Genomic DNA, 23,306 nt, shown 5'->3' with positions numbered 1-23,306 from the left:
CTACTCAGTGGCTGCCATAACCAATTTCTAAGCTCTTCACCAACCAAGTCTGGTTCCAAACTATTAAAATAATTTAATGCTGTAAGATGATCTGCTGGGAAAAAAAGTACTACTGCTGAGAGCCTTGAGCAGTTCACTGAAATCTAGGTGCAGTTTTTTCATGCTGGGAGGCACCTGCAATTTCCTAAACTCTCCAAAGATCAAAAGCTGCTGCTTGGTAGCTTGGAGAAAGAGACAGATCTTTTGCTCCCTTTGGAAGTTTTGTTACTTGCCCTCTGGGGATATAAAATTTTGCAATCCCAGCTCAATCTGTTCGAATTCCTTTCCAGCTATGTGGTCAGTACTCAGAATTAAATCCCAGGAAGAGGACTAGTGGTGCTCAGTGGGAAATTTCCTTGTAGTGAGGTCAGCTCCCTCCAGAACATCTGAGCTGGTCCCTGGTGGGACAGGAGAACTCACCAGATGCACCATGGAGCTGATGCATTTTGGCAATTGCTGGTAATCACGTTGAGCATGCACTTTCTCCTCACACAATGTGAGAAGAGCTGTGAGTTCTCTGTGCTGGCTATGGGAATACATACATGAGAGGGTGGGATTAGATATGTGAGCTGGGAACTTCCTGTATCCTGTTACCTTTGTGCCTGGATTGGTTTGATTTCCCTCCACACCTACCTAGCCCTGGGGTCACCCAGCACCTGACATAATCTTTGTGATTCCCTTTCAGATGTGGATGTTCTTCAGAGACTGGGCCTGTCAGGGAAAAGGCCATCGAGTGGATGGTCCTCGTCACGTGCAGTTCCTCAAGGAGTCATTCCTTTCAAATCAGGGGTCATCTTCACTCAGCGAGCCCGTGTCGAAGCGCCGCTCAGCACCCTCCTCCCCGCAGGCTCCACCTCTGACCTGCTGCTGGTGCTGAGCCTCTGCTCCCACCGCATCAACAACGCTTTTCTCTTTGCTGTCAGGAGCAAAAAGAAAAAACTGCAGCTGGGGGTCCAGTTTGTGCCTGGGAAGATCATCGTGTACGTGGGCCACAAGCGCTCTGTATATTTTGATTACAATGTCCACGATGGCCAGTGGCACAATATGGCCATCAACATTCGTGGCCAGACAGTCACTTTATTTACTTCTTGTGGGAAGCGCAGAGTACATGCGGATTTGCATTTTAAAAAGGACGAGGCGTTGGATCCACACGGATCTTTCCTCTTTGGGAAGATAAGCCAGCACTCCGTGCAGTTCGAAGGAGCCATCTGCCAGTTTGATATTTATCCTTCCGCCAAGGCAGCTCATCATTACTGTAAATACCTGAAAAAACAGTGCAGGCAGGCAGATACCTACCGGCCAAACTTGCCCCCACTCATCCCCCTCCTGCCCAGGGACCCCAGTGCCTCCCCCAGCACCCCACAGCGTACAGAGCCCTCGCTGCAGGGTCTGAAAAACCTGACCACTGCTGCCCCAAACGTGGAGTTTGGCAGGGTCACTGCACCCCTCAAGACAAGGGGTTCAGGTGCAACAACCATCACGTTGCTGTCAACCCCACCATCACGGCCGAGACTGACTACCAAGGCCACCAAGGTGACAGTGGCCCCGCCTGTTCCGTCGAGTACCAAGTCACAGGTACCCACCCTGAGCCCGCTCCCTCGGGGCACAGGGACAGCCCTCAGGGCGGCTCAGCCCACTCCCAGCACACAAAGGGAGAAAACTCCCCTTCCCACTGCCAGAAGGGCCCCACCAACGAGCCAGAGCCTGGTCACAGCCAGCAGGAAGGAGTCCAAGCAAGAGACCAAAAAGAAGATCAACCAAAAACCAACCGTGGAGCCCCCTGAAGTGCCCAGCACTGTAAAGCCAATGAGGAGGGTGACTGATAACACAACCAGCAATGTCCACCTTGTTACCCTAAAGCAAAACCCAAGCCGTGGGCCCATCCCAAAGAAGCATGTGCCGTCCCCCACCAGGAGAGTGGATCCCAGTAGCATCCCTCTGGTGTACACCAAGCCACCCCTGGGGTCTGCCCGGCCTGCCTCCAGAGCCAGGGCACAGGCCTTCAACCTCACAACCCCGGCTGCCACCGATGGCTATCAAATCTTTGACCCCTTGGGACCCACTCCATTTCCATTTGTACTGGGATATCCAGGAGTGAAAGGAGAGAGAGGACCTCAGGTATGTTCAGGCTCCTCATGGTGGCTGTTCCCCGTCACAGCTCGGCTCAAGGGCTGGCAGACCACAGCCTCCAAGGGTTTCTGTGAAGCTTCTCCAAGTGTGGCAGCCAAGCAGTGCTGCATTCCTGATCATCGCAATTTTAGCATAAATCTCAGTTTGAACCCGAGTGTTCAGTGATGGTGGATGTCATGAAACATTTGTGGTTAAAGCTGCTGCTTAATGTTAGCTCTAAAAAAAAAAAAAAAGAAATCCCATTTTCTTTTCCTTTAAATTGCTGGCTAAAATTTTAATGGCCAGGTTGGGGCCACCTTCTACACCCTTGGTTTATCTTCCACAGAAAAGCCAAATACCTTAAAAACATGCCTCAAGTTAACTATTTCTTGGCACTAGTTATTAATTTGTTTTGATCTGATATTCACAAATCAAGAAAATGCCCTGTTCCAACAAATGCAAGTGGAGAGATGGCTTCAGGATTTATTTTTTTAAACAAAGTCTCATCTGTTTTTATGGTATAAGTTCTGCTTGGGTGTTTTGTTCTGTTTTTTATTTCTCATACTCTGCACTTAAAACATGCAAAAAGTTTCCTTTATAAATTTAACTACTGCATTCCACATAAAAAATACCCCCTTTCAGGTTGTGTATATTGGCCATTGTAAAAGTGTACACACGTTTTGTAATGCTAAAAGCACTCAGGCCCCACTAATTATCTGCTAGCTGTTCTTTTTTTTCTTTTTTTTTTCCGAATTTGAGAATGAAAACATGATCTTTAAACTGGCCAACTTTTAGGGGGATTTGGTGTTCCAAACCAAACTGTCAATAGCAGAGAGGGGTTGTACATGTAGAGTAAGTTTCTCCCAGACAGAGCTTTTGGTTGCCAAGATCCAGCCTGGAGGGAATTTTTACAGCTGACTTCTTAAAATAGTGGAAGAAGAGTTTACAGTGGAAATATTGAGGCTGGCGTAAGGCATGACCAGCACTTGTCCCTGCAGAGCTGCTCCGTGGTGCAAGTAACACCTAAAGCAGAATGGTTGGGTGTCCCCAAATCCTCAATGGGAGCTTAGCAGTTTGTGTTTCCTCCTGTCCCATCTCAAAGCTGGGTGGTGATTTCTCTCCTGTTCTTTGGGTGTGGAATCACCCAGGGTGGTGTTCTGTTCCCAGGATCCTGCCCCTGGGAGAGGTGAAGGTGGTGCCTGGGCAGGGGTTGAGCGTGGGCCGCAGGCACCCATCCCTGATGGAGTCTTGGTGCCTGGAGAAGTTCTGCTAAATCCCTGAGTAGACAGAAAAGCTCCAGCAATTTGAACTTTGGGCAGGCTTCTGTGTTTTCTGGAGAGTAATTTCAGGTGTATTTCCAAGAGAAGAAATTCAGCAGTTGTGTATTTCCCGTAAAACATCACTTAGCTTTAAGGGGTGAATCTGGGTGCCTGCTGCAAGCCCACCAAAATCCTGACCTCTGCCACCTTCTTGCTCTTCAAGTGTCATGAGGGTGACCAAGCTCTAAGCCCCTCAATGTAAAGAGCTTATTATTGAACTGGAGTGGAAAATCTCTCTCAAGCTTGTGAATCATAGCAAAGAAATGGATTCAGGCTGTGGAGGGCTGAGGGAAGAGATGGCAGGATTTTTCCATCCTGTCTGAGAACAACTGGAGTCCTGAACTGAGGGAAAGGAGAACTTTCTGAGGCTCTGTCTGGCCTTATTCTCTTTGACTGCTGGAAACAAAATCAGGGCTTGGGGAGGGAAAGGTTATGGCTTGGCTGGAGCTGGCTGCCACACGGTGCTCAGCAGCTCTGTGACTCACTCCGAGATCTCTGTACCACGCTTCCTTGGATGTCTCTGACGTGGGAAGGGAAAGAGGAGGAAAGATCGGAATGGGGATGACATGTTGAGAAATTAATGCAGCACATCCATGGCCAGATGAGCATGTTTCAGAGCAAGTGCTGATAAATGTTCTGTGCTTGAGTAATTACCTGGCGCCACGCTCGTGCTGCCGGGCAGGCGTTCCTGATGAGGTCAGTGATATCCCAGCCCGGCCTGGCCAGGGCAGCCTGTGGGCTGGGAATGTCATCTGCTGTCTGGCACACCGAGGGAAGGATAAGGTGATTAATTAGGTTTCCCAGTTGCTTCCTGATACAAGGTCTCTTCAGGAAGATTGTCAGCCTGGGCAGGGAGGTGGCAGGGTGGAACTGCCTTCTGCCTGTTCAGCAAGGATTGGGGCCACCTTGGCTGTGATTTCTGGGCAGACTGGCAGCCACAGAACCCTTCCACCTAGAGAGAAAGGATTATTGTTCATCCTGGTCATCCTAATGGCAGCCATGGAGCGAGGCAGTGATGACTCAGGCTCTGTGGTGTCTGCATTTGAGGCTTTGTGAATTCTACTAAAATAACCAATAGAATAATCTTAAGCTGTGCAGAAAGACCAACAATAGAGGGAGGGTTTGATGGTTAGAGGAGTGTGAACAAAAGACTGAAAGGATTTATTTAGGAATAAAATTCAGCACCCTCCATGTATTAATCAGTCCTGAAGGACCACCTGGATGCTGCGCAAAAGGAAACGGAGATGCTGCATCCCACATGCAACTCCTGGCAGAGCATTGATTCTTCAGGAGTGTTGGGTTTGCTGAGCAGCTAGGGGAGAGGAGGGCAATATGTTCTTAAAAAAGAAAATCTTCTTGGGAGCCATTAGTAACCACAAGCATTTGGGATCTCAGCTCTATGGTTTTTTCAGAGGGGAGAAATAACAAAAGGACACCCAGATATCGTGTGAAGTCAGTAATGCAGCACTGACTCAGCAGCTGGCAAAAGTCCCTCTGAATCATCCCCACTGCCCAAAGCATCTCAACCAGCCTTGCTCCAGAGCTCCAGGCCCTGCAGCATGACCCCAGCACATGGCTGGATGTAGCCTAAAACCTCCCTGAAAAGAAAAATGCATAGTGAAAAATAGTGTGTGTTGTGAACACGTTGAACTCCTGAACTAAGGCTGTGATGTGATGGATGTTTGAATCCCCCAGTGGATGGGGTGTCATTTGCTTGTCAAACCAGCAGCAGGTTTGGCAGGGAGATTTTGGGGTGCTACTGTAGCCTCTCCCCTGCCCACCAGAACCATCTGCCAGGTAAAGCTGTGCTAAACCCCTTGCCCTGGCATGGCTGAGGTCTAGCACAGCACACCCTAAGTCAGACCTTTCTCCTCCTATATAAAGCTGCAATTCCATAGCTTTTTGGCCCCTACAGCCAAGCCTCTTGACAAGTCTAAGGGTTATTTTTAGAGCAAGAAAACCACCCCTTATGCTGAACGTGCAGGCAGAGGGATCACTGAAAGGCTGTGGAAGCACTGAGTAACATAAGAGGAGCAGGGAGTGTGTGTCAAGGACACCCCCAACATCCCAGTCAGAGGATGGGGGGGCCCTGAGCTCTATCCACATGGCCAGGGCCAGCAGCCCCAGGTCAGAGGCAGTGGTGGTGCCTGGCAGGCAGCTCCCTCTCCCTCCTCTCTGCAAGGCACATGTGCTTCCAGGCGCGTCCCCAGTCTAGACTGCTCCAGCTGCCATCCTCCGCACGAGCAGTTTGTCTTGGAGCCCAGCTCCTTCCCCAAAGAAGCAATCCCAGCCAATTCAATCAGTGGGCAGGGAAGAGAGGTGACTGGAAACGCCGATAAAACATATGAAGTGCCTATTTCCAGTCCTCCTCGCACCACAAAAGGCTATTTGAACTGCCAGTCCATGATAAATTAAGGAACACACAACGTGTTTGAATATCTATTAATGAGTGAGTCATATTAATAATAAAAAAAGGGGAGACTGCATGCTTTGTATAATGCATGGGGAAAGTTTTATCCTTGCTCACATAATTGGATCAAATTGTTTTGGTAATTTAACCAGAAATATCCCTGAAGGGAAATCTTGCAGGCAAATGACCAAGCGTCAGAGAGGTCTATTTGTGTAAAATGAAGTTAATTTTGAAGAGAGATAGCTGATAGTGTGTTCGAGATAAATGTGCTGCAAAGGATCTAGGATTGTACAAATATATACAAGTATTTTTATAATTTTTTAAAAATAGAAAGTGAGTAGTAGAGTAGGTGATCCCTCTATTCCTTCCCAGCCTTTCAGGCTGCCTTCCAAGGTCTGGGATTGCTCCAGCGTCCAAAGCACCCCCTGCAGAGCCTGTTCCTGAAATTTCTCCATAGAAAAGTGGCTTCCATCAAGCTGGAACATTCATATTTTGTTATGTATTGTGTTGCTTCTCTGTGAGGAACCCAGTTGTGGACAAGGACCTTTGTGTGATAGGTATCACACAGACCCAGAGCAAACATCTGTGCCTAGCGAGGAAATCGTGTTACAAGGCTGGCTCTCCACCAGCAGCTCAGCTCCTGCCAGAATTATGAGGGCTTTTTGTTTTTAGACTGGTTGAAACCCAGACGTGTCCAAATTTTAATACGATAAGCCTGCCTTGGAGAAGAAAGTAACCAAAGTGCTGGGGGCTTTTTCCCCCCTAAAATTCTAGCTTTGTTTTAGGCAGGTTTTGAAGCCGTGCAGTGCCTGGCAATGATGGGAAGGTGACGAGAGGTTGGCAGGCTGTTGAAGATGAGGGTTTTTTCTTCTTCTATTCTCCCAAGCAGGGAATTTTGAATTCCAGTGCTGTCCCTGTAGCTGTTCAGTCCTTTCTTGCTGGTGCTTCCCAGATATACAAGGCTAAAAGGGTAGATTTGTGGTAGTGGCCATTTTTCCTGAAGGAATATTTCTTTTCTTCTTGGAAGAAAACAGTTCAGGTCCTTTATCTGCAGGGGTAATGTCACTCACTGCTCAGAACTTGGTGCCAATGTGGGGAGAAGCTTTTGATGTGTTTTCTGAACTCCTTTTTAAGTTGACTTTTACCAGAGGCATCAGCACCTGAGAAAGAAGAATGTTCTCTCTTCTGTCCTCAGTCCCAGCAGTGTTTTGCACTCTGAAATACTTTTCTGGGACACAGGAGAACTGTGCCACTAGTAGCTGGGCAGAAATACCTTGGGAAGACCCTAAAGTAGATATGTCCATCTGTCAATATGCACTAGAATATGAGTTTAATAATTTCCTGGGAAGTCTCAGCTTTTTGCTGCCAGGCTGAGTACTCACCCCTGGGGAAACAATTACAGGAATCCTTTGCTATCTGACCAAGCTGATTCAGGAGTCATTTCCCAATTTCCAGCACCAGTTCTTGTACTCAGTGCGTTTTAATTCAAGTCTTCCACAGCAGGTTTGGCCTTGCTGAGTCTAGAGCTCAGAAGGCACCTTGCTCCCTGCAGCACTGCTGTGGGCAGAGGAAGCAGTGTGAGGGGGGTCACAGTGTGGGAGAGGCAGAGGTATAAATTAGCAGCAAGAGGAAATGGCAAGATTTCCCTTATCCTCAGGCTCCGATGTATTTTCCTTTCAGACAAGTTCGTTTGATTTTCCATTTGCAATTTGAAGCTCAGAGAGCTGAGATTAAAAAAAAAAAAAAAAGGTCCCTTTTGCACCAGAAAGTTTCCCAGCAGCAGCTTAGAATAAATCCTGTAATCATCTGGTGGGATCGGTCATCATTGCTAATGCTACCGTGGGAAACTGAGAAGGGTTAAACTTTATTGTGGCTGCCACGAGCTGCTTCAGGAGCTGCTCGGGCTGGTTAACAGCTCAGCTGTTTGGCTTCAGAAGAGAGAGTATCTACTGCTGCTGAGTTTCTCCTTGATCTGTGATCTTGCTTTGTGTGATAACAGGGTGGGTGTTCTCTGCCATCAGTTTGCAGGAGGAGCGGGCGAGGAGCCAGAGAGACAAGAGCCGCCGTGCCAGGAGCAGTCGCTCGCCACAGGAGGCCTCAGCTTTGCTGTCCCTGCAATGGGAGGGCAGGGGCACAGCACTGCTGTCCTCACCCCTGCCAGCAGCAGGAAATCTTCCTGCCCCTTGGAGCACTCCCCTCTGCTCCTGAGGGAATTCCCCAGGGCTGCCCTGAAGGGACAGAGAGGTCGCTGCAGGCTGTGTGGCCTGAGCTGGGGGTGGAGGTGTCTCTGTGAGGGCAGGGGCTGTGTGGGCACCTCGCTGACAGACATCTCCTGCTCTCCCTGTGGAGCCCTGTGCTGGAGCAGGACTGCATCCATCATTTGTGAGCAGCTGGGCCCAGATCCAGGCCCATTCTCCTCTGGCTGCCTCTCCGGATGCACATTTTCCCCGAGTGTATCTCAGCGTTGCTCTCCCCAGGCAAAGCCACTTGTGGATGTGGGGCTCTTGCCTGAGAACGTGGGCTGGGTGATGCTGAGGCAGAGGGGAAATGAGTCACTGGGAAGGCACAGTCCATGTCCCATCCAACCCAGCTACCAAGGAACTGGGAAAGGGGAGAAGTACAGAGTGGCCTCACGCTGTGTCACTTCTCACTGTGTCCATCCACTGCCCCAGCCCTCTTCCACCTTGGCTTCAAATTTGGAAGTGGCCACATTCTTACCTTCTGCAGTTCATTAGTGGCTGGCACCTTTTAGCCACTCATCCCACTGTCACCTTACCCTCTTACTCCCCAGGGAAGGCAAAAATAAGTCTGAAGGGATGACAAATCCAAGCACAGTGGCAGGGCCTCCTGAACTGTGCACTGCTCTGTGCTTTTCCAGCTAGAAGCCTTTCTCTCAACTCTGTATTCCCACTCCAGTGCCGGTATTAACTCTCTCCTTATTTTTGTGTTAGCTTCAGTCTGTTCTGAGCAGCACACATTTTTGGAGAAGGTTTTTGCTCAAGTGGCCAAGTACAATTGCAGCTGCTGTTAGCAGGAAGGTGGAAAAGGTCACCTCAATTCTGGTACACGGAGAACACCATGCTCAGACAGTTGCATCTCCTCTTTTACTTCTTCTAAGGGTGTAAATGGGGATGGGTTTTGGTGGAGGAGAGATTAAGGACTTGGATTAATCTCTGATAAACCCTATTAAAACCATTGCTGCCTCAGTTGCACTGGATTCGTGGTTTGATAGTCATCGTCCCAACTAAGAGGGCAGGGGGATATTTTTAATAAAAGCTGGGATTCTGGAGCACAATTATACACGAGGCTTTAAAAACCCCTACAATTACGTGTCTCTTTGCACAGCTGTATAATTACATTATGCACGGGGCCCTGAGCTGGCACAATGGCAGGTTAAAACACTGGGATATTGCTAAAATGAGGGTCAGCTGTATCAATGAGGGTTGTTAATACAAAGAGCAGTAATACTGTGTTAGCCAGCAGTAAGCAGCTGGCACAGGGGCCAGATGAAGTGTCCCACGCTATGGAGACTGGACATCTCCAGGGCAGACAGGGCTGGGCAGCAGCAGTGGCTCATATGGTGACAGAAGTCCATCCCTGTGTGTCACAGGGAGGGACATTAGCTCTTCTATGCTGTGTAGGCTCTATTAAAACAGGCCTTTTCTTGTTATATTTACCATTTTTTTGTTGTGCTGATAAATTAATAGGGCAGAAGACTCTGGGCTTTGCTTATGCCTTCCTTGACTTTTTATTTTCTACTGTGCCAAGTTTGGCTCTTAAAATAAATCACTTTTATACAACTTAATGTGCAGCTTTAGGGGAGGGTTGGTGTAAAATATCAGGGGAGTATTTATCCATCAGTTACCTGTATGGTTCAGGCAAGCTTTCTCTTTCCAAAATCTCTTCCTGAGAAAAAGGAATGAGATTTAGGGTAGGGATCTCCTGGGTTGATTTTTTTTCTTACTGAATCATGCTCTTGATGACTCCTGGGAGCTGCAGTAGACATCATGAGATTTTTTTGCTCCTGCTGATGAGCAGTAGCAGCCTGAGCAGCTCTGAGCAGCAGGACCAGCCTGGCAGTGGCTTCGTGCAGGGAGGAGATCCCACAGGGATGGCCCAGTGGGAAGGGAGCAAGGCCAGGATGTGGCCATGGGGCTCATCCTGCATCTGCTGCATGCACTGCACCTTCATCCCTGTGCAATGTTGGTCCTGGACCTGCTGTGCCACCCGCCATGGAGTCAGAGAGCTCAGGCTGCCTTCCAAAGAGCCTTCAGCCGGCTGCTCTGGATGTGTCTCTCCACTGAATGCAGTGGAAACTTGTCTTTTGTAGCGAGCTACCAGAATATAAATCCTCTGGGAGACGCTTTAATTAACAGTTATTCTTGTCAGACATGTTTGGCTTGGAGGAAAAGAAGTTTTGAGGAGTTACTAGGAGTTGCAGATGGCTCTTCAGAAATCTGAATTCTCCAGCCCATTGAAAAAAAAAAGAATAAATAGATGAACAAATTCAAAGGAGTTCAAACCTCATTGGTTAAGTATTTTTTCCTAACCTGTTTCAGATCAGTGCACAGCTGGGCTCCTAGTATCTCCACTTTGTTCCTACCTCTTCCAAGAGCCCCCACTTCTCTGACATGTATTACTCGACCTTTCCTTTGCTACAGAACCATATTTAAGAATTTCCAGCATTGACACCAATTTTATTACATTTCATAACTTGCTGCTCTAAAATATGAAGTGCTGGGGTTACACATAATCACAGATTATGTTGTAACTCATGTAGGAACCTCCAATACCAAGAGCTGCACGTGTCCAGCTGATAGAGATTAGAACACACAGAGTGCTTCCCTTGCCAAGGTGCTAACACAGAGCAGGAAAACCCAAAGCTGGGAGAGTTGTGTTACCCCTGTGATCCAGCACAGGCCCAGGAGAGGGGAAGCACGAGACACAGCTGTGATCCTGGGAATGCAGGCTGCAGCACAAAGATGGGGATGCTCTGTCTCTACTCCGTGGAAATATGTGTTCCTGCAGATGTTTTTGTGTGTGGCTTTTTATCCCTTTTTAGTAATAGCATAAGTTGAAGGCAGATTTTGGCTGTGGTGCTGTGATTGGCCCTTCTCCCCATGTCTTCTCTGAATGATTGTGTTATGGGTCTCTGTGAAGCACTGATGAGCACTATCCTGTTACAGAACCATCACTAACACCTGTTTTTGTTTTTCTAGGGCCCACCAGGTCTGCCAGGCTTACCAGGACCCCCTGGCAAGAGAGGTTCTCGAGTAAGTGCTTAAAAACTTCCATCCATTTGTATTTGAATTTGAATTTGCCTGTCCTGTGGTGCCAAGGGCTGTTGTAGTTCCTGTGGCTGAGTAATGGTTTCTTCAGGCCCCTCTCTGTTGAGATCTGGTCTCCTTCTCTCTCATACCATTGGAGGTTTTCAGGAGGCCACACTGGTGATTTGCAGCCTCCCTGAGCTAAGGTTTGTCATTGGCAAGGGCTGGGGATGGATGTTTCCAAATGGCTGTCAGAAGAATGAGATCTGTCTGTCTCGTTTTGTTTCCAGTATCTGTTCCTTTTTGCAAACCCACTGCTGAATATTAGGTTTGGCTGCTTCTTGTACTCCCCTTCACTCTCCCCAGCTTGACAAATTGTTTAGTTCAAGGTCCTTAATCAGTGTGACCATGGTCCAGGACCAAGGACACAATACACACAGAGATGAGGTTTTTTGTTCCCCAGACTGAGACCTGCTCTCTGACTCCTTATCAAGCTCTGAAGCAGAATGCCTTATCTGCTCAGGAATTTGCAATGGCTCTCGCAGAACTTCTTCCTCCCCAAATGAAATTCTGATGCAGATCTTTGAACACTGAGTGCTGTGCTGAGGAAACATCTGGAGCTGAGTGCTGCAGCTAGCTGTGAGAAAAGCCTTCTGCGCTGGCCTAGCTCTCCCAGGGCTGGGCAGTGTGCCTGACCTGGATACAGCGAAGTGCTGGCACTGTTCTCCTGGCAGCACACTGCTCTTTTCCTGGGAGCACACTGCTCTTTTCCAGTGCTGTCCCACAGGATACAGCCATGGAGCCCCTTCCCTCAGCCCTGCACTGGTGTGGGCTGGGAATCCAAAGGTGTGAGCCTCTGAGGCTGGAAGAAGGGAATATTTGGATCTGTGATCCAGGCAGCATCCTGGCCTGGCAGCAGAGGGAGATTTCCTCACACATACTTGGCTAAAACTCAACCCCCGTGTAATGTCTTTAAAGAACAAGCAAGAGGCTGAGAGCTGGGAGGCTCGGCATTCCCCCAGGACACTTGTTACACTCCTGTGAGATCTCACAGTAACCAGCAAAAATAAACTCAGCTCCTTTCTCCAACAGGAAAATGCAGGTCTGCAGCACCCCTGGAGCCTTGTGAACAGCCCTGAAAGCTGATTTCGGCTGTCAGTGAGAGGGGTTAGGCAGCGCCAGTTTATGGATGGGACAAACTCTTCCATTTTAGAGAAGTTTTTAGTGAAGGATCAGCCCTGATATCTTCTGTCACAAGTGCCCAAGCAGCTCCCACATCAGTAGATTGCCCGGAGCTGCCATTTCTTGGCATCTCCATTAAAGCTGGAAACTGGTTCCTACCCCAGCTCATTGCTTTTGAGGGGTGTTTGGTGTTACTTCTGGCAATCCTGTGGTTTGCAAACTAAACTCCAGGTCTGGAGTCCCCAGCTGCATCCCCTGCCTGCTGTATGAGTGGCCAAATTTCAGCTCTACATCCCCATTTCACCTGAGTTTCTTCTGAAGGAAATAGCATCATGGAAGCTGTGTCACAATTGTCTGTTATTCCCCAGCTGTGGATGCTCCATCCTAAATTTAAGATGCTCCTCTGAAAGACAATAAGCAACAGAGGGTTTCTGAGCTCAGTCCCTGCCAGAGGTGCTGAGAATTGGTGCAGGAAAGAGTTCCCAGTTAGGAAGTGCTCAGCACAGCTGAGCCTGGCTTGGCTCAGACCTCTGCAAAGAGGCTGTGCTAATTTTGGGAGGGGGCAGAAGGGTCACTCTATGAATGTCTGGCCTGGAGCACTGGAGACAGGACTTCTCTGTGCCTAAATTGTTTTGACTTTGGGATGTGTTTCTTCTGGTAATTTTTTCTTGTGTCTCTTTGGGGTTTAGGGATTTCATTGGAAAGTGGAGCTGCCAGGAACTAAGACAGGCTTAGGGGAATTCTTGCATCTTTTGCCTTTGTTGTGCTTCAAAAACTTAAAAATAAATGTGCAAGATTTCAGGGGTCATGTTCTACCTCTCCTAACCTGATCCTCCTAAAAAGCAGCTGCAGAGTTCTTGCACCAGCCCATGGATAAGCCATGAGGTGTCCCATCAGGCTACAGCCCAAGTTTGGAGCTCCAGAGGAGAGGTGAGCATTGCAGGCAACTTTGCAGTGCTGGATGCAGAGGAAAGGAAGGGTCTTTTTGTCACCAGTGCAATTTATGCATGAAATTAATTGCCCTTGTTGTAACTTGTGTAATTTCTATGTTATTAATGCTTATAACAGTTGCCTGGCACATTTGAAAATCCAGTAGCAGCATTTGAGTTGTGCCTTTCTGTAGCTGTGAAGTTGCCTCATGTTGATGTGTAGTGCAGAATTTCCACCCCATATTGTCTCCTCCCTTTGTTCCTCCCATATTGGTCAGGATGAAAATAAAATCTCTGATCAGCCTTTGCCTTGAGAGTGAGACTGTGGAGGGTGAGAGTTTGTAAGAAAATCTGGCTGTTCCCAGGGATCTGGTTTTCAGCAGATGAGTATCACCAGACCTGCCTGTGTAGTCTGAGGGTGGCTCTTCCATGTAGGCAATGCCACCTGCTTTGCAAAAACACATCCCAGACTCTGTAACAGCATGGGAGAGGCTCTGATTAGGACATATCTCAACATTCAAGAGCAATCAGAGGCAATTCAAGGCAAGGTAGCAGTGTGGATAGTGTGGAAGTCTTGTTGAAAATTACAGTTTCTCCATTTTTAAAAGCCAGTCCCCATTCCAGGAGCAAGGAATTTATTGTACACCCTATCACTCCAGCAGCAGGGGCCAATTGAGACAGATTCAGGCTGTTCCTGTGCTCTGCTCTCTGCAGCTATGAAAGCAAATTTTCATTTTCATAATGAGTGAAAACTGGGTGTTTCTTCTTCTCATTATTTCCTGAGGGACTGCAAGAGAAATGAGTTTAAAATTGCAATAGGAATGGCTAATAACACTATCTCAGGAGCTCTCCAATCTCTAGAGATATTGCTGTAGATGGAAGGTGCTCTGTCCATATCGTTAGGATGGTTTTCAGCTTTCATGTCTGCATTAAAGAATTTGAGACATAAGAAGAGGTTTGTCCACACAGTTTGTTCTTGCATAAATGTGCTGTTTGCCTGAACAAGTGTCTGTGTAAGATCTAAGGGAGCAAGGAAGGATCTCCCCAGCTTTATATGATGTGAAATGGCAGGCAGGTCACGGGATGGATTTTCCCTGGTGCAAAACGTGAGTGGTGGCACTGGGGGTGCACAGGGTGACACCCCCAGTTCTGTGCAAGCCGTGTGTGTTGAGCTTTTCTTTCTGACCTTTGCATTTCTTCAAGCATCAGGGTCTCCCAGGGAGGCAGAGGCTGGGATTTGCTCTCAGGGATGTGCCAACAAGCTCTACAAGGAGCTGTCAACAAAGGGCTCTCACTGGAGCAATAATTCCTTCACCACTGTAGCTTGTTCCTGCCTCAGCCCAGGCTCTGTGAGCTTCACCCTCTGCTGTCTGCATGAGGGGCTTTGGACAGCACATCTGCAGCCACCACCAATTGTGGCTCATTCCCCTGGTGTAGTTTTACCAGCAAAGTACCCACAGCTTGTGCAGGGCTGCTAAAAAGTGCTGTGAGGAGTGACACTTGGTCTTAAACTCTGCCTTCCAGATGAGGCTGTGCAAATCCAGTCACCTGTTTTGCCTCTGCATGAAGGAAACAGCAAGTCTCAGGTACATGCCAGACAGGAGTCCAGTTCATGGGATGATTTTGGGTTGAAAGGGACCTTAAAACTCATCTTGTTCCAAACTGACACCATGGCCAGGGAACCTTCCACTAGACCAGGCTGCTCCAAGCCCTGAACAACCTGGCCTTGGTTGTTTGCTCAGCCCTCAGGACAGCAAGAAAAGAACAACAGTCAAATTTTCCAAACCACTGAAATAATTGAGGAAGCCAGGTCCCACTGGAAGTCACTCCTCTGGCAGGTGAGCAGACACAGCTACAAGAAGTGTTTCATCCACAGAACATGTCAGAGGCAGGATCAGCAATAACAAGCCTGACATGCTGGAATTGCTCTTGGTTTATTTAAACTCTGAGACACCAGGGGGGAAATCCAAATGGATGGGTGGAGGGAATGCACATGTGCACTCCCTGATGCTTCAGGATGCACTTGCCATCCTCCTGTGAACCACAGCAGCTTGAAAGACTGGGAGGTCCCAGTGTAACATGTCCCTGTTACATTTGGTCTGTGGTTGGAAAAAATCTCCCTTTCCTTCAAAATGCAGGGCTTCCCTCCTGAAACAAGCAGCTCAGTCAGCTGTGGAGATTCCTCAGTATCCTCATTCCATTAGGAAGATTTTCCAATTTCTGAAAAGTGTTTAAAGAAACAGTTTGTTTGGCTTCACTTCAAATATTTAGCTCTTTTTCAGCAAGCCAGAGGTCACAGTGGGATCTGTAGGTCAGAAGCAGAAAAAGTTGCTTTACTCAGTGAAACCCCAAGACATAATGAGTTTCAAATGAGCGGTCATTCCTCTGACTGGAGCTCTGTAGCATTTAGCAGGAGCTGGGAGGATTTTTTTCCCCTTCTCTGTGAATGCTGGAGGGTTGTGGGGGGAAAATGCACAGTTATACTTTTGTTAATTTTTGTGGGCTGTGAACCACCAGGCATAAAAGCGCTTCTGTGAGCAGGGTCCCATCTCCAGGCATCCCCAAGCTGAACTGGGTGGCTCAGTGTCATTCTCAAGTAGCATCGTTCATGCAGAAGGCATTCCAGGGAGAGGGGAAACCCCTCCTCACTTGGAGAACACATTCAGGGATTGTTCTGTCTCCGTGCCACGGGGCAGCCTCGGGCTGCTGCTGTCCCATGGTAAAATTTTCCATGGGGTTTCTGGTACAAGGCTTGGAAGGTTTCAGAGATGCAAGTCTGCCTGCTGCTAGATTGGATTGTTCCAGCAGATATAGGAAGCCAAAAGGTGGGGAAATGAGCACCAGAGCAAATAGTGACACATGCACTGGGATTTTTTCATTTAGTGGTCTCAGCGTTGTCCTACCCTGGGTGTAGATAAGAGGAGCAAAACCGATGTATTGATGATAAATATATTTGGGAGAATCCAAATTTCTAGGTGGGAGTGGTAAATTGAATTAATCCAATATAGCAATTAGCTGTTGCTGACAGCTCCTGAGGCAGCTGCTATCCTGTGCTTTTTGTTACTCAGCCCATCTAACTGTACCACACAGCATCGTCCTCCTCTGCCAAGAATGTGGGTGGAATCCCAGATTCAGGACTCACCATGTTGGAACACATCAGGATCAATTATTTTTTACAATTTTTTGGACTGCTGGCAGACTACACCCTTTTCTCTCCACAGTTGCCAGAGCAGTTTCAGATGTCTAACACAAGCCCCAGAACTGGTCACAGCAGTTTCCTTCATGCCAGACTGGACTTCCCACTATCATTTCATCACCAGGATAAGACCACATTGGTCTTCAGGGACAGGATGAGTCTCTGACCTTCCTTTGCCTGGATTACACTGGATTCACTCTGTCAGACTCATTGAACTCGGTGGTGAAGACTCTGTTTTATCTCAAGAGTCTCTGTTTTCATAATCACACTTTTAATCACTAGAAACTGTGACTGGATTCTTCCTCCCTTCTCCCCTCCGTCTGGTTAAGGCTTTTTAAGATTTTGTTGCTTGGGTTTACTCTGGAAGAACCTGCACCAGATTTTGCTGGGTGTGTGATTAGTCTCTTATCCAGAGCTCTGGATTGGCAGCTGAGCTTCCCACGTTCCAGGTTTCCTCCTGGAAACCATCACTTTCATCTGGGAGTCACCCCACACCGAGCTGCTCCCTCCAGCCTGACACTGCTGTGAGCCTGCCCTGGGCTGTGGTGGAGCACAAACTTCAAATGACTGCACTGCTGTGGGCTTTGGGCCAAGCTGCCTCACTCCAAAGTTGAATTACAGCTGAATTCCCTCCTCAAATACAGCAGCAGGCTGGATTTATGAACCCTGTTCAGAGCTACCTCGATTATTGCTTATGTGTAAAAGCTTTTTAGGAACTCATCTTTTATAGAGACTTTGCTGGTCTGATTTGTGTCACTTACTATTCATTTTCCTACATATCTGAGACTTGAAAGACTGGGGCTGAAGCATTTTTGCCACCACAGATTTATTGAATTACCTTAAGCAGCACATTCAGTCTCTGTTTCAGTGTTTCACCCAAAAAAGTGGACAGGTTTTGCTGGGAAGATGAATTTATTTAAGATTCCTCAGTGTCCAGGTGTTCTGGCATGAAAACCCTACTGTATGGGTTTTCAAGTGAGAAGCTGATACTCAAGCACCTTAATTTTAATTAAAGCTCTTTCAGTTTCACTGGAAATTCACAATCAGGCCAAACAGGAGAATATCAGGTGAAAATTTTGAAGGAAATTAAGAATGGGGCAATAAATGTATTTGGGTTCAAGCTGAAAATTTGGAATGAGTTTAAGAATGGGATGTTAATTTAGGTAAAATCTGCCATTTGAAAAGTTCAGTCTCAATATTTTAATTAAGCAGCCTCTTGCAGAAGAGCAGCATGTTGCAAAATATCACTAAGCATTCAGCAACTGTCTGAACCACAAGATGCAATTAAAAAAAGGCATTATTTTCTATTAAAATGCAGTAAAAATAAAACTGAATAGAGATCAGTGCACTGATATTCTCTAGGAAGACAGCAAGGACACTGAACTTGGTTGGCAGTGGCATGTTGAACTGCAGTGATTCTCCTCAGAAATCAGACCCTGAAGATTTTGGCCCCAAAAATGCTCATTGGAAATCCTACAGCTTGCTGAGTGGTTTTTTATCCCCTTGCCTGTACTCCCCTAACCTGAGGATACATAAAGACCTCCTCATGGTGGTGTAGAGCTCTCACACGTTCTTGGCAGAATTCTTGAGTTGAATTTTCAGGTTGTTTCATCTCCCAGGAACGTGTTCAAGAGGACTTAGAATTGTTTTTACTCTGCCTGAAAGGTTAGCAGATCTTCTGGGCTGTGTATAATCCAGGCATAAACTATTCTTAGCTGCTTATTCCAGATAACTCCTTAAATAGTCTTCGGAAAATATGCAGGGTGCTTTTAAAATATGATGTAAAATGAGATACTGGTGTATGTGATTTGAGGTAGATATTCTGACAGTGTCACTGGCTTGTGAGAACTAAGGAAAAAAAAAGATTTAACTATGTGAAATATGGATTTAAAGGGTTTACAGGAACTTACTGCTATTCCTACTGTTTTGCTGTCTGATTATCCTTTTTCTTTCCAACCTCTAAAGGCAAAAATCCGGTTGGCTTGTAGGGAAAATGACTTGACCCCAAAGAACTGAACAATTTTCCTTTAGTAATTACTTCTGTTCTCTTCAATCCTGAGCAAAAAAAAAAAAAAAGTAGTTAACACCCCCGCACACTTCCGCTCCCCTCTGCCTCCTTCCATCCCCTTCTGCTGGAGCTTGGACTCCCCTGACCTGTGGAATGTTTGGTTTACCCAAATTATCTCAGTGTCATGACATGTCCTGTGGTGACAGACACACATCCCCTTCTGCAGGGGCTGGTGGGAACCCACAGCTGAGTTTCCCTCCGTGGGTGCCAGGAGGGTCCTGGTGCCACCATCCCCTGCCAGGGCACCCCAGGGCTCTGGAGCCAAAGTCTGGCACAGCCCAGCCAGAGCCTTTTGGCTGCTCCAGGATTCATGCAGATTCCCCCCATCTCCTTCTGACTCTGTTTTGTGTTTGTTGTGTGTTTTAGGGTCCTCCAGGTCCCCATGGAAACCCTGGCTCACCTGGCCCCCCAGGACTGAAAGTAAGTATGAGCTGGTGCGAGGAGCTTTCACCTCCCCATCCCACAGGACATCCTGGGGGAAGGACAGATTCCCTTCCTCCTGCTCTGGACAAAAAGACAGTAGCTGAAGCCATCTCTCCCTGCCTCCTGCTCTCACAGGGGCTCTCCAGCAGCACAGCTGAGGCCTTTTCCTGTGCCAGACCCTGCTCTGTGCCTCCATCCTTGCTTCTCCTGAATTTCAGACTGCCAAATGAGGATCCTCATTTGCCAGGGCACAAACTGCTATGCTAAGGGCAGTGGAGTGCTTCCTCCAGAGCTCCACCTGCTCTGAATTTCTTTGCTTTCTCATTTTTCTCCTCCGGATTTTGCAGCTTGCTCCTCTCCCTTTGTGTCTGGGTAGTGGCAGGAGTGCCTGGCAGCACCCAGCATCTTCCTCTGCTTTCCTGCTCCTGAAACTCCTTCCTCTGTCTTTCCCTCTCCAGAGTTTCTTGGCACTCTGAGCTCCATCAGTCCTCCCAAACTGATCTCATGGCTTCCTCCTAGATGCCCTCACCTCTCCCCGGAGGGTTCACACACCTCCTGCAGTGCCAGGGGTCCTGTGTTTTGTCCTTTTCTCCTGCACACTCATTCCCTCCTGGGGCACAGCGAGGTGGGAGTCACCCCCTGCAGCTGGACCCTCTCCCTTTGCCTGGGATTGAGCCCAGATGTGGCTCTGGAGGGGTCCTAACCCAACGTGCAGCAAAACACTTCCAAAAGGTGTTTTAATCCCCAGCTCATTCCGTGTGTAAGGCTTTGTGTTACCCAAAGACTGCAGTTCCTGGAAAACTGGTTTGGATTGCTTTGGTATGATTGTTTACAAAGGAATAGGTTTATATTTTATAACATCTGTGTTGGACTAAAGAACAACAGAGTTTGGAGAGGCGATACTTAGCAGAGATTTTCAGTACCAGGGACGCTCAGCCAAACAGAGAAATATAGAGCAATAGTTCTGTCTTTTCATGATCTCATCAGTAGGCAGAGATGTTATGAGCACTATTGATGCTCTGGGAAAAAGATTCTGGAAACTTGGCATGCTGCCTCTATGTGATTAAAAATTAGGCACTGGAGACATGCTGGTGAACAGCAGCTGGTTTAAATTCCACATACAGCCTGAAAAGTGAGCCTGTAAAAGTTCTACATCTTAGTGCTCTGCATTTATTCTCCATCAATGACTTCCAGATCACACTTGTTGAGTTTTATAAGTCAAATCAAACTTCTTTTATCTAACTTCCAGGCCTGCAAATCCAGCCTGGTCCAAGCTGTAGAGTCAAGCTATGATTCTATGCTACAGGATCTTTTTTAAACACTTTCAGTCTAATGACTTGTTAGAAATCATCATTTGGCTATAAAGCTACATTCAGTTGCTCACCTCATAGAAATTAAGTCTTACTATAAGCATTTTTCCTCCATCTCAGTGCACAGTCTGGCAGCAGGAAGTCTCAGTGGATGGAGAGCTCTAAGTCTGCAGCAGAAATCTGGTGTCATCAGGCTCTGTGATATATTTTAATTTTGTCCAGCCACCATTTGCAGCATTGGTCTGTTCACAGTGCTTTGTCAAAAGAAATATTAGGTTTGCAATGGGATGTGAGAGCTGGAGCTCAGCCCAGGCCACGGGGAAGGTTCACCTCTAGCAGGGAGAGCCTGGTGAGCCATGGTGACATGGTCTCTGCCTCAGAAATGCTCTTTGGAAGGTGTGGATCAGATACCAGAGTTTTGTCTCCCCTCCTTCCCTTCAATTCTCTGGTGCTACAGCAGTCCCAGAAAATGGACTTTGCCCAAAAAGTGGTTTTCACCCCCTTGTGTTTTAACTGCCTGTAAAACTTCACCTGGGAACGATGCCTTCATCATAAGATCACCAAAGAATGGTTTGGGTTGGAGCCTGAAATCTCATCTCACTCCAGCCCCCTGCCATGAGCAGGGACAGCCCAGGTCACTCAGAGCTCCATCCAACCTGGCCTTGGACACTTTCAGAGGTGGGAATCTTCTTAACAGACCCAGCACATGGCAGAAATTAAGGATTTGTGAAAGCTCAACCTCCACAACAGGGCAAAGCAGCTCCAAGTGGAGCTTCTCTTTCTGAGAGCCATCAAGTGGCTGCTGGGCTTGGTCTGCCTTAGATAGCAGTTAATGCCACAGGAAAAAAACAAGCAATCTAAGAAAGGAAATTGAAGTTTCCCAGATAGATACAGCCTGGAAACCATGACTAACACCAAGTCATTGTCATTTAAGAGGGGACCCAGGAGCATAATTTTTATCAGCTGAGTGCAATTTTTATCAGCTGAAGCAGAGCCCTTGTAAGGTTGGGCAGCTCTGTGCAAGGGCTGTGCTGTGGCACTGCAGGCTCTGGGTGTTTCTCTGTCTCTCCTGCCTGGCTGTAGTGTTTTAGCTGTGTTTCTGCATTTCACAGTCAACCCTGTGCAGAGCCCACTTTATTCTCACCACTGGAGCTGAGCACTTGTAATTCCCTGGACTTAGGGAGCTGATCTTTTGCACAGAGCTGTTTGTAGCTCTTGAGCCAAAATCCTGCTGATCTGCTTGGGCATGGTTCCACTGACTCCAGTGGCATTACACCTGCTTGTGCCACCTGGGGATTTGGCCTGTGGTGCTTAGCTCAGCAATTCATGATGTGAAATTTCTTAAAGGGGGATTCTTGATGCTTTCTGCATTCTGCCTGTTGTCCTTGGCAGCTGTAAAATTGCATCTGTTTGGCAGAGACTGATTATTGCAGATAACCTCTGCAGCAGCTGTAGCCACAGGCTGGGCTGGGGTCCTGACTGGGTCTGTCACCTGAAAGCTTCAGGGGGTTTTTGCTAACCACTGGATGTAGCTCTCAGAATGCCCTAAAAGCATTTGGGATGGGGAAGATGGTCAGACAAGGTGTGTTTTCAAAAGCCATTGCAAGAGTTGGGTTTGCATCTCTCACCTGGAGGCTTTTGGCATCAGGTATTAGAATGATTTGATGCTCTGGATAAATCTCTTCTTAAAGCACTTGAAAAATACTGAATTTTCATTTTAGTGAATGATTTTTCTCTCCAAGCTAGCTCATCAGTTTTTCTCACTGATGTTTAAAATAGTATTAGTGGGGTTGCAAAACTGAGATGTTTAAATTGCACAGCTCCAGACTTCTCCCAGGTAGGGAAAAATCCCAGAAGAAAATAATTTCTTCCTTTACAAGAGGAAGAAGTGTTCTCAGTAAGTTAGGATGGGAAAGAGAGAAGCCTGTGAGAAAGGTGCTTGGTTATGGACCAGACTTAGGTTAATTCCCCTGTTGCTATGTAAGAAGACTAAAGCAATTAATCCAAAATTTCAGCCCTCACATCCAGCTGGTCCCATTGCTTGATCTTGGGGACATCTGATCCTGCTTGTGGCTGAGTTCTCCACCTGTGTGATGTCTCAGCAGTGCTGAACACAGAACCAGTGCAAAGCAGAGACTTGGCTAATGTGATCTGCAGCTTCCCAGGAGAAAACACAAGTTCTTTTCCACGTCTCAAAGTCATTGCATGGAGCACATGGGAAGAATCAGGGAAAGTGGTGGGTGTTTACCTGCTGCAGCAAATTAATTTTGCAGAGTAGAAATGAACACCCAGGGCTGCTCTAATCTGTTCCCAGCAGTGGCAGCACCCACTGACTGCTCTGAGGCTCAAGGAGTGGGAGAATTGCCCTGATAACAGCTGCATGCAAAGCAAGATTATCTGCATGACTTCATTTACTGTTTGGAAAGCCGGCAGCCTTCATTCAGAATTTGTGCAGATACATCTGCCTTGGATCAGCAGTGCTCCCTACAGTCCAGAGCCAAGCAGTCTCACTCCTGAGTCTCACAGCTTGTGGTGGATGCTGGAGGAGGAGGAGAATGGGGGATTACACCCAGTGAAAGGTGGGAAACACACGTGGAATGTGCTGTGTAGAAAAGCAGCTCAGCTGGCTGTGACCAGAGCTCTGTGCTACTCATGAGAAATGCCAGTTCATAACCAGTATTGCTCTTTTCTGGGTCTCCCCTTCCCTCCAAGACATTAATTAAAGTTCCCAGCTGTCCCATGCTGATGTGGCACGCAGAGGTTGTGGCTTGTTTATGATTCATGGGGTGTTAAATAGTGACTGGTCCTGGGATACCCATCTTGGCTGTGCCAGAAGAGATGTGTGCTAAGCTTTATCTCTCCCCTACCCAAAGAAGCTGGCACACTTCAGTCTCCTCTAGATTTTTCTACTTGCATCTCTCCCCGTTAGGTCCTCACATTGCCTTTCCACCTCTTGAGAATCTGAAGTGGGATTTCCAAAGGAATCTGCTGGAATTAGATGATCAAATGCTGCTGAGATTCCAGCCTGTGTTTGTCAGAAGATCACAGCCTCAA

General features: G+C 47.5%; 1 protein-coding gene across 2 annotated transcripts in view; it reads left to right on the top strand.

Moving 5' to 3' along the window:
* LOC107212173 (collagen alpha-1(XXVII) chain-like) overlaps nucleotides 1-23,306 on the top strand; it is a 138,796-nt gene that overhangs the window by 12,928 nt on the left and 102,562 nt on the right. For both annotated transcript variants that reach the window (XM_015645143.3, XM_015645146.3), the window contains exons 3-5: nucleotides 725-2,157; nucleotides 11,097-11,150; nucleotides 18,886-18,939. In XM_015645143.3, coding sequence (XP_015500629.1) covers nucleotides 725-2,157; nucleotides 11,097-11,150; nucleotides 18,886-18,939 — 1,541 coding nt within the window. The remainder of the gene's footprint in view (nucleotides 1-724; nucleotides 2,158-11,096; nucleotides 11,151-18,885; nucleotides 18,940-23,306) is intronic.

Source organism: Parus major, chromosome 17 (assembly GCF_001522545.3).
Source record: "Parus major isolate Abel chromosome 17, Parus_major1.1, whole genome shotgun sequence".
NCBI lineage: Eukaryota > Metazoa > Chordata > Aves > Passeriformes > Paridae > Parus > Parus major.
This window is presented reverse-complemented; position numbering and strand designations above follow the sequence as displayed.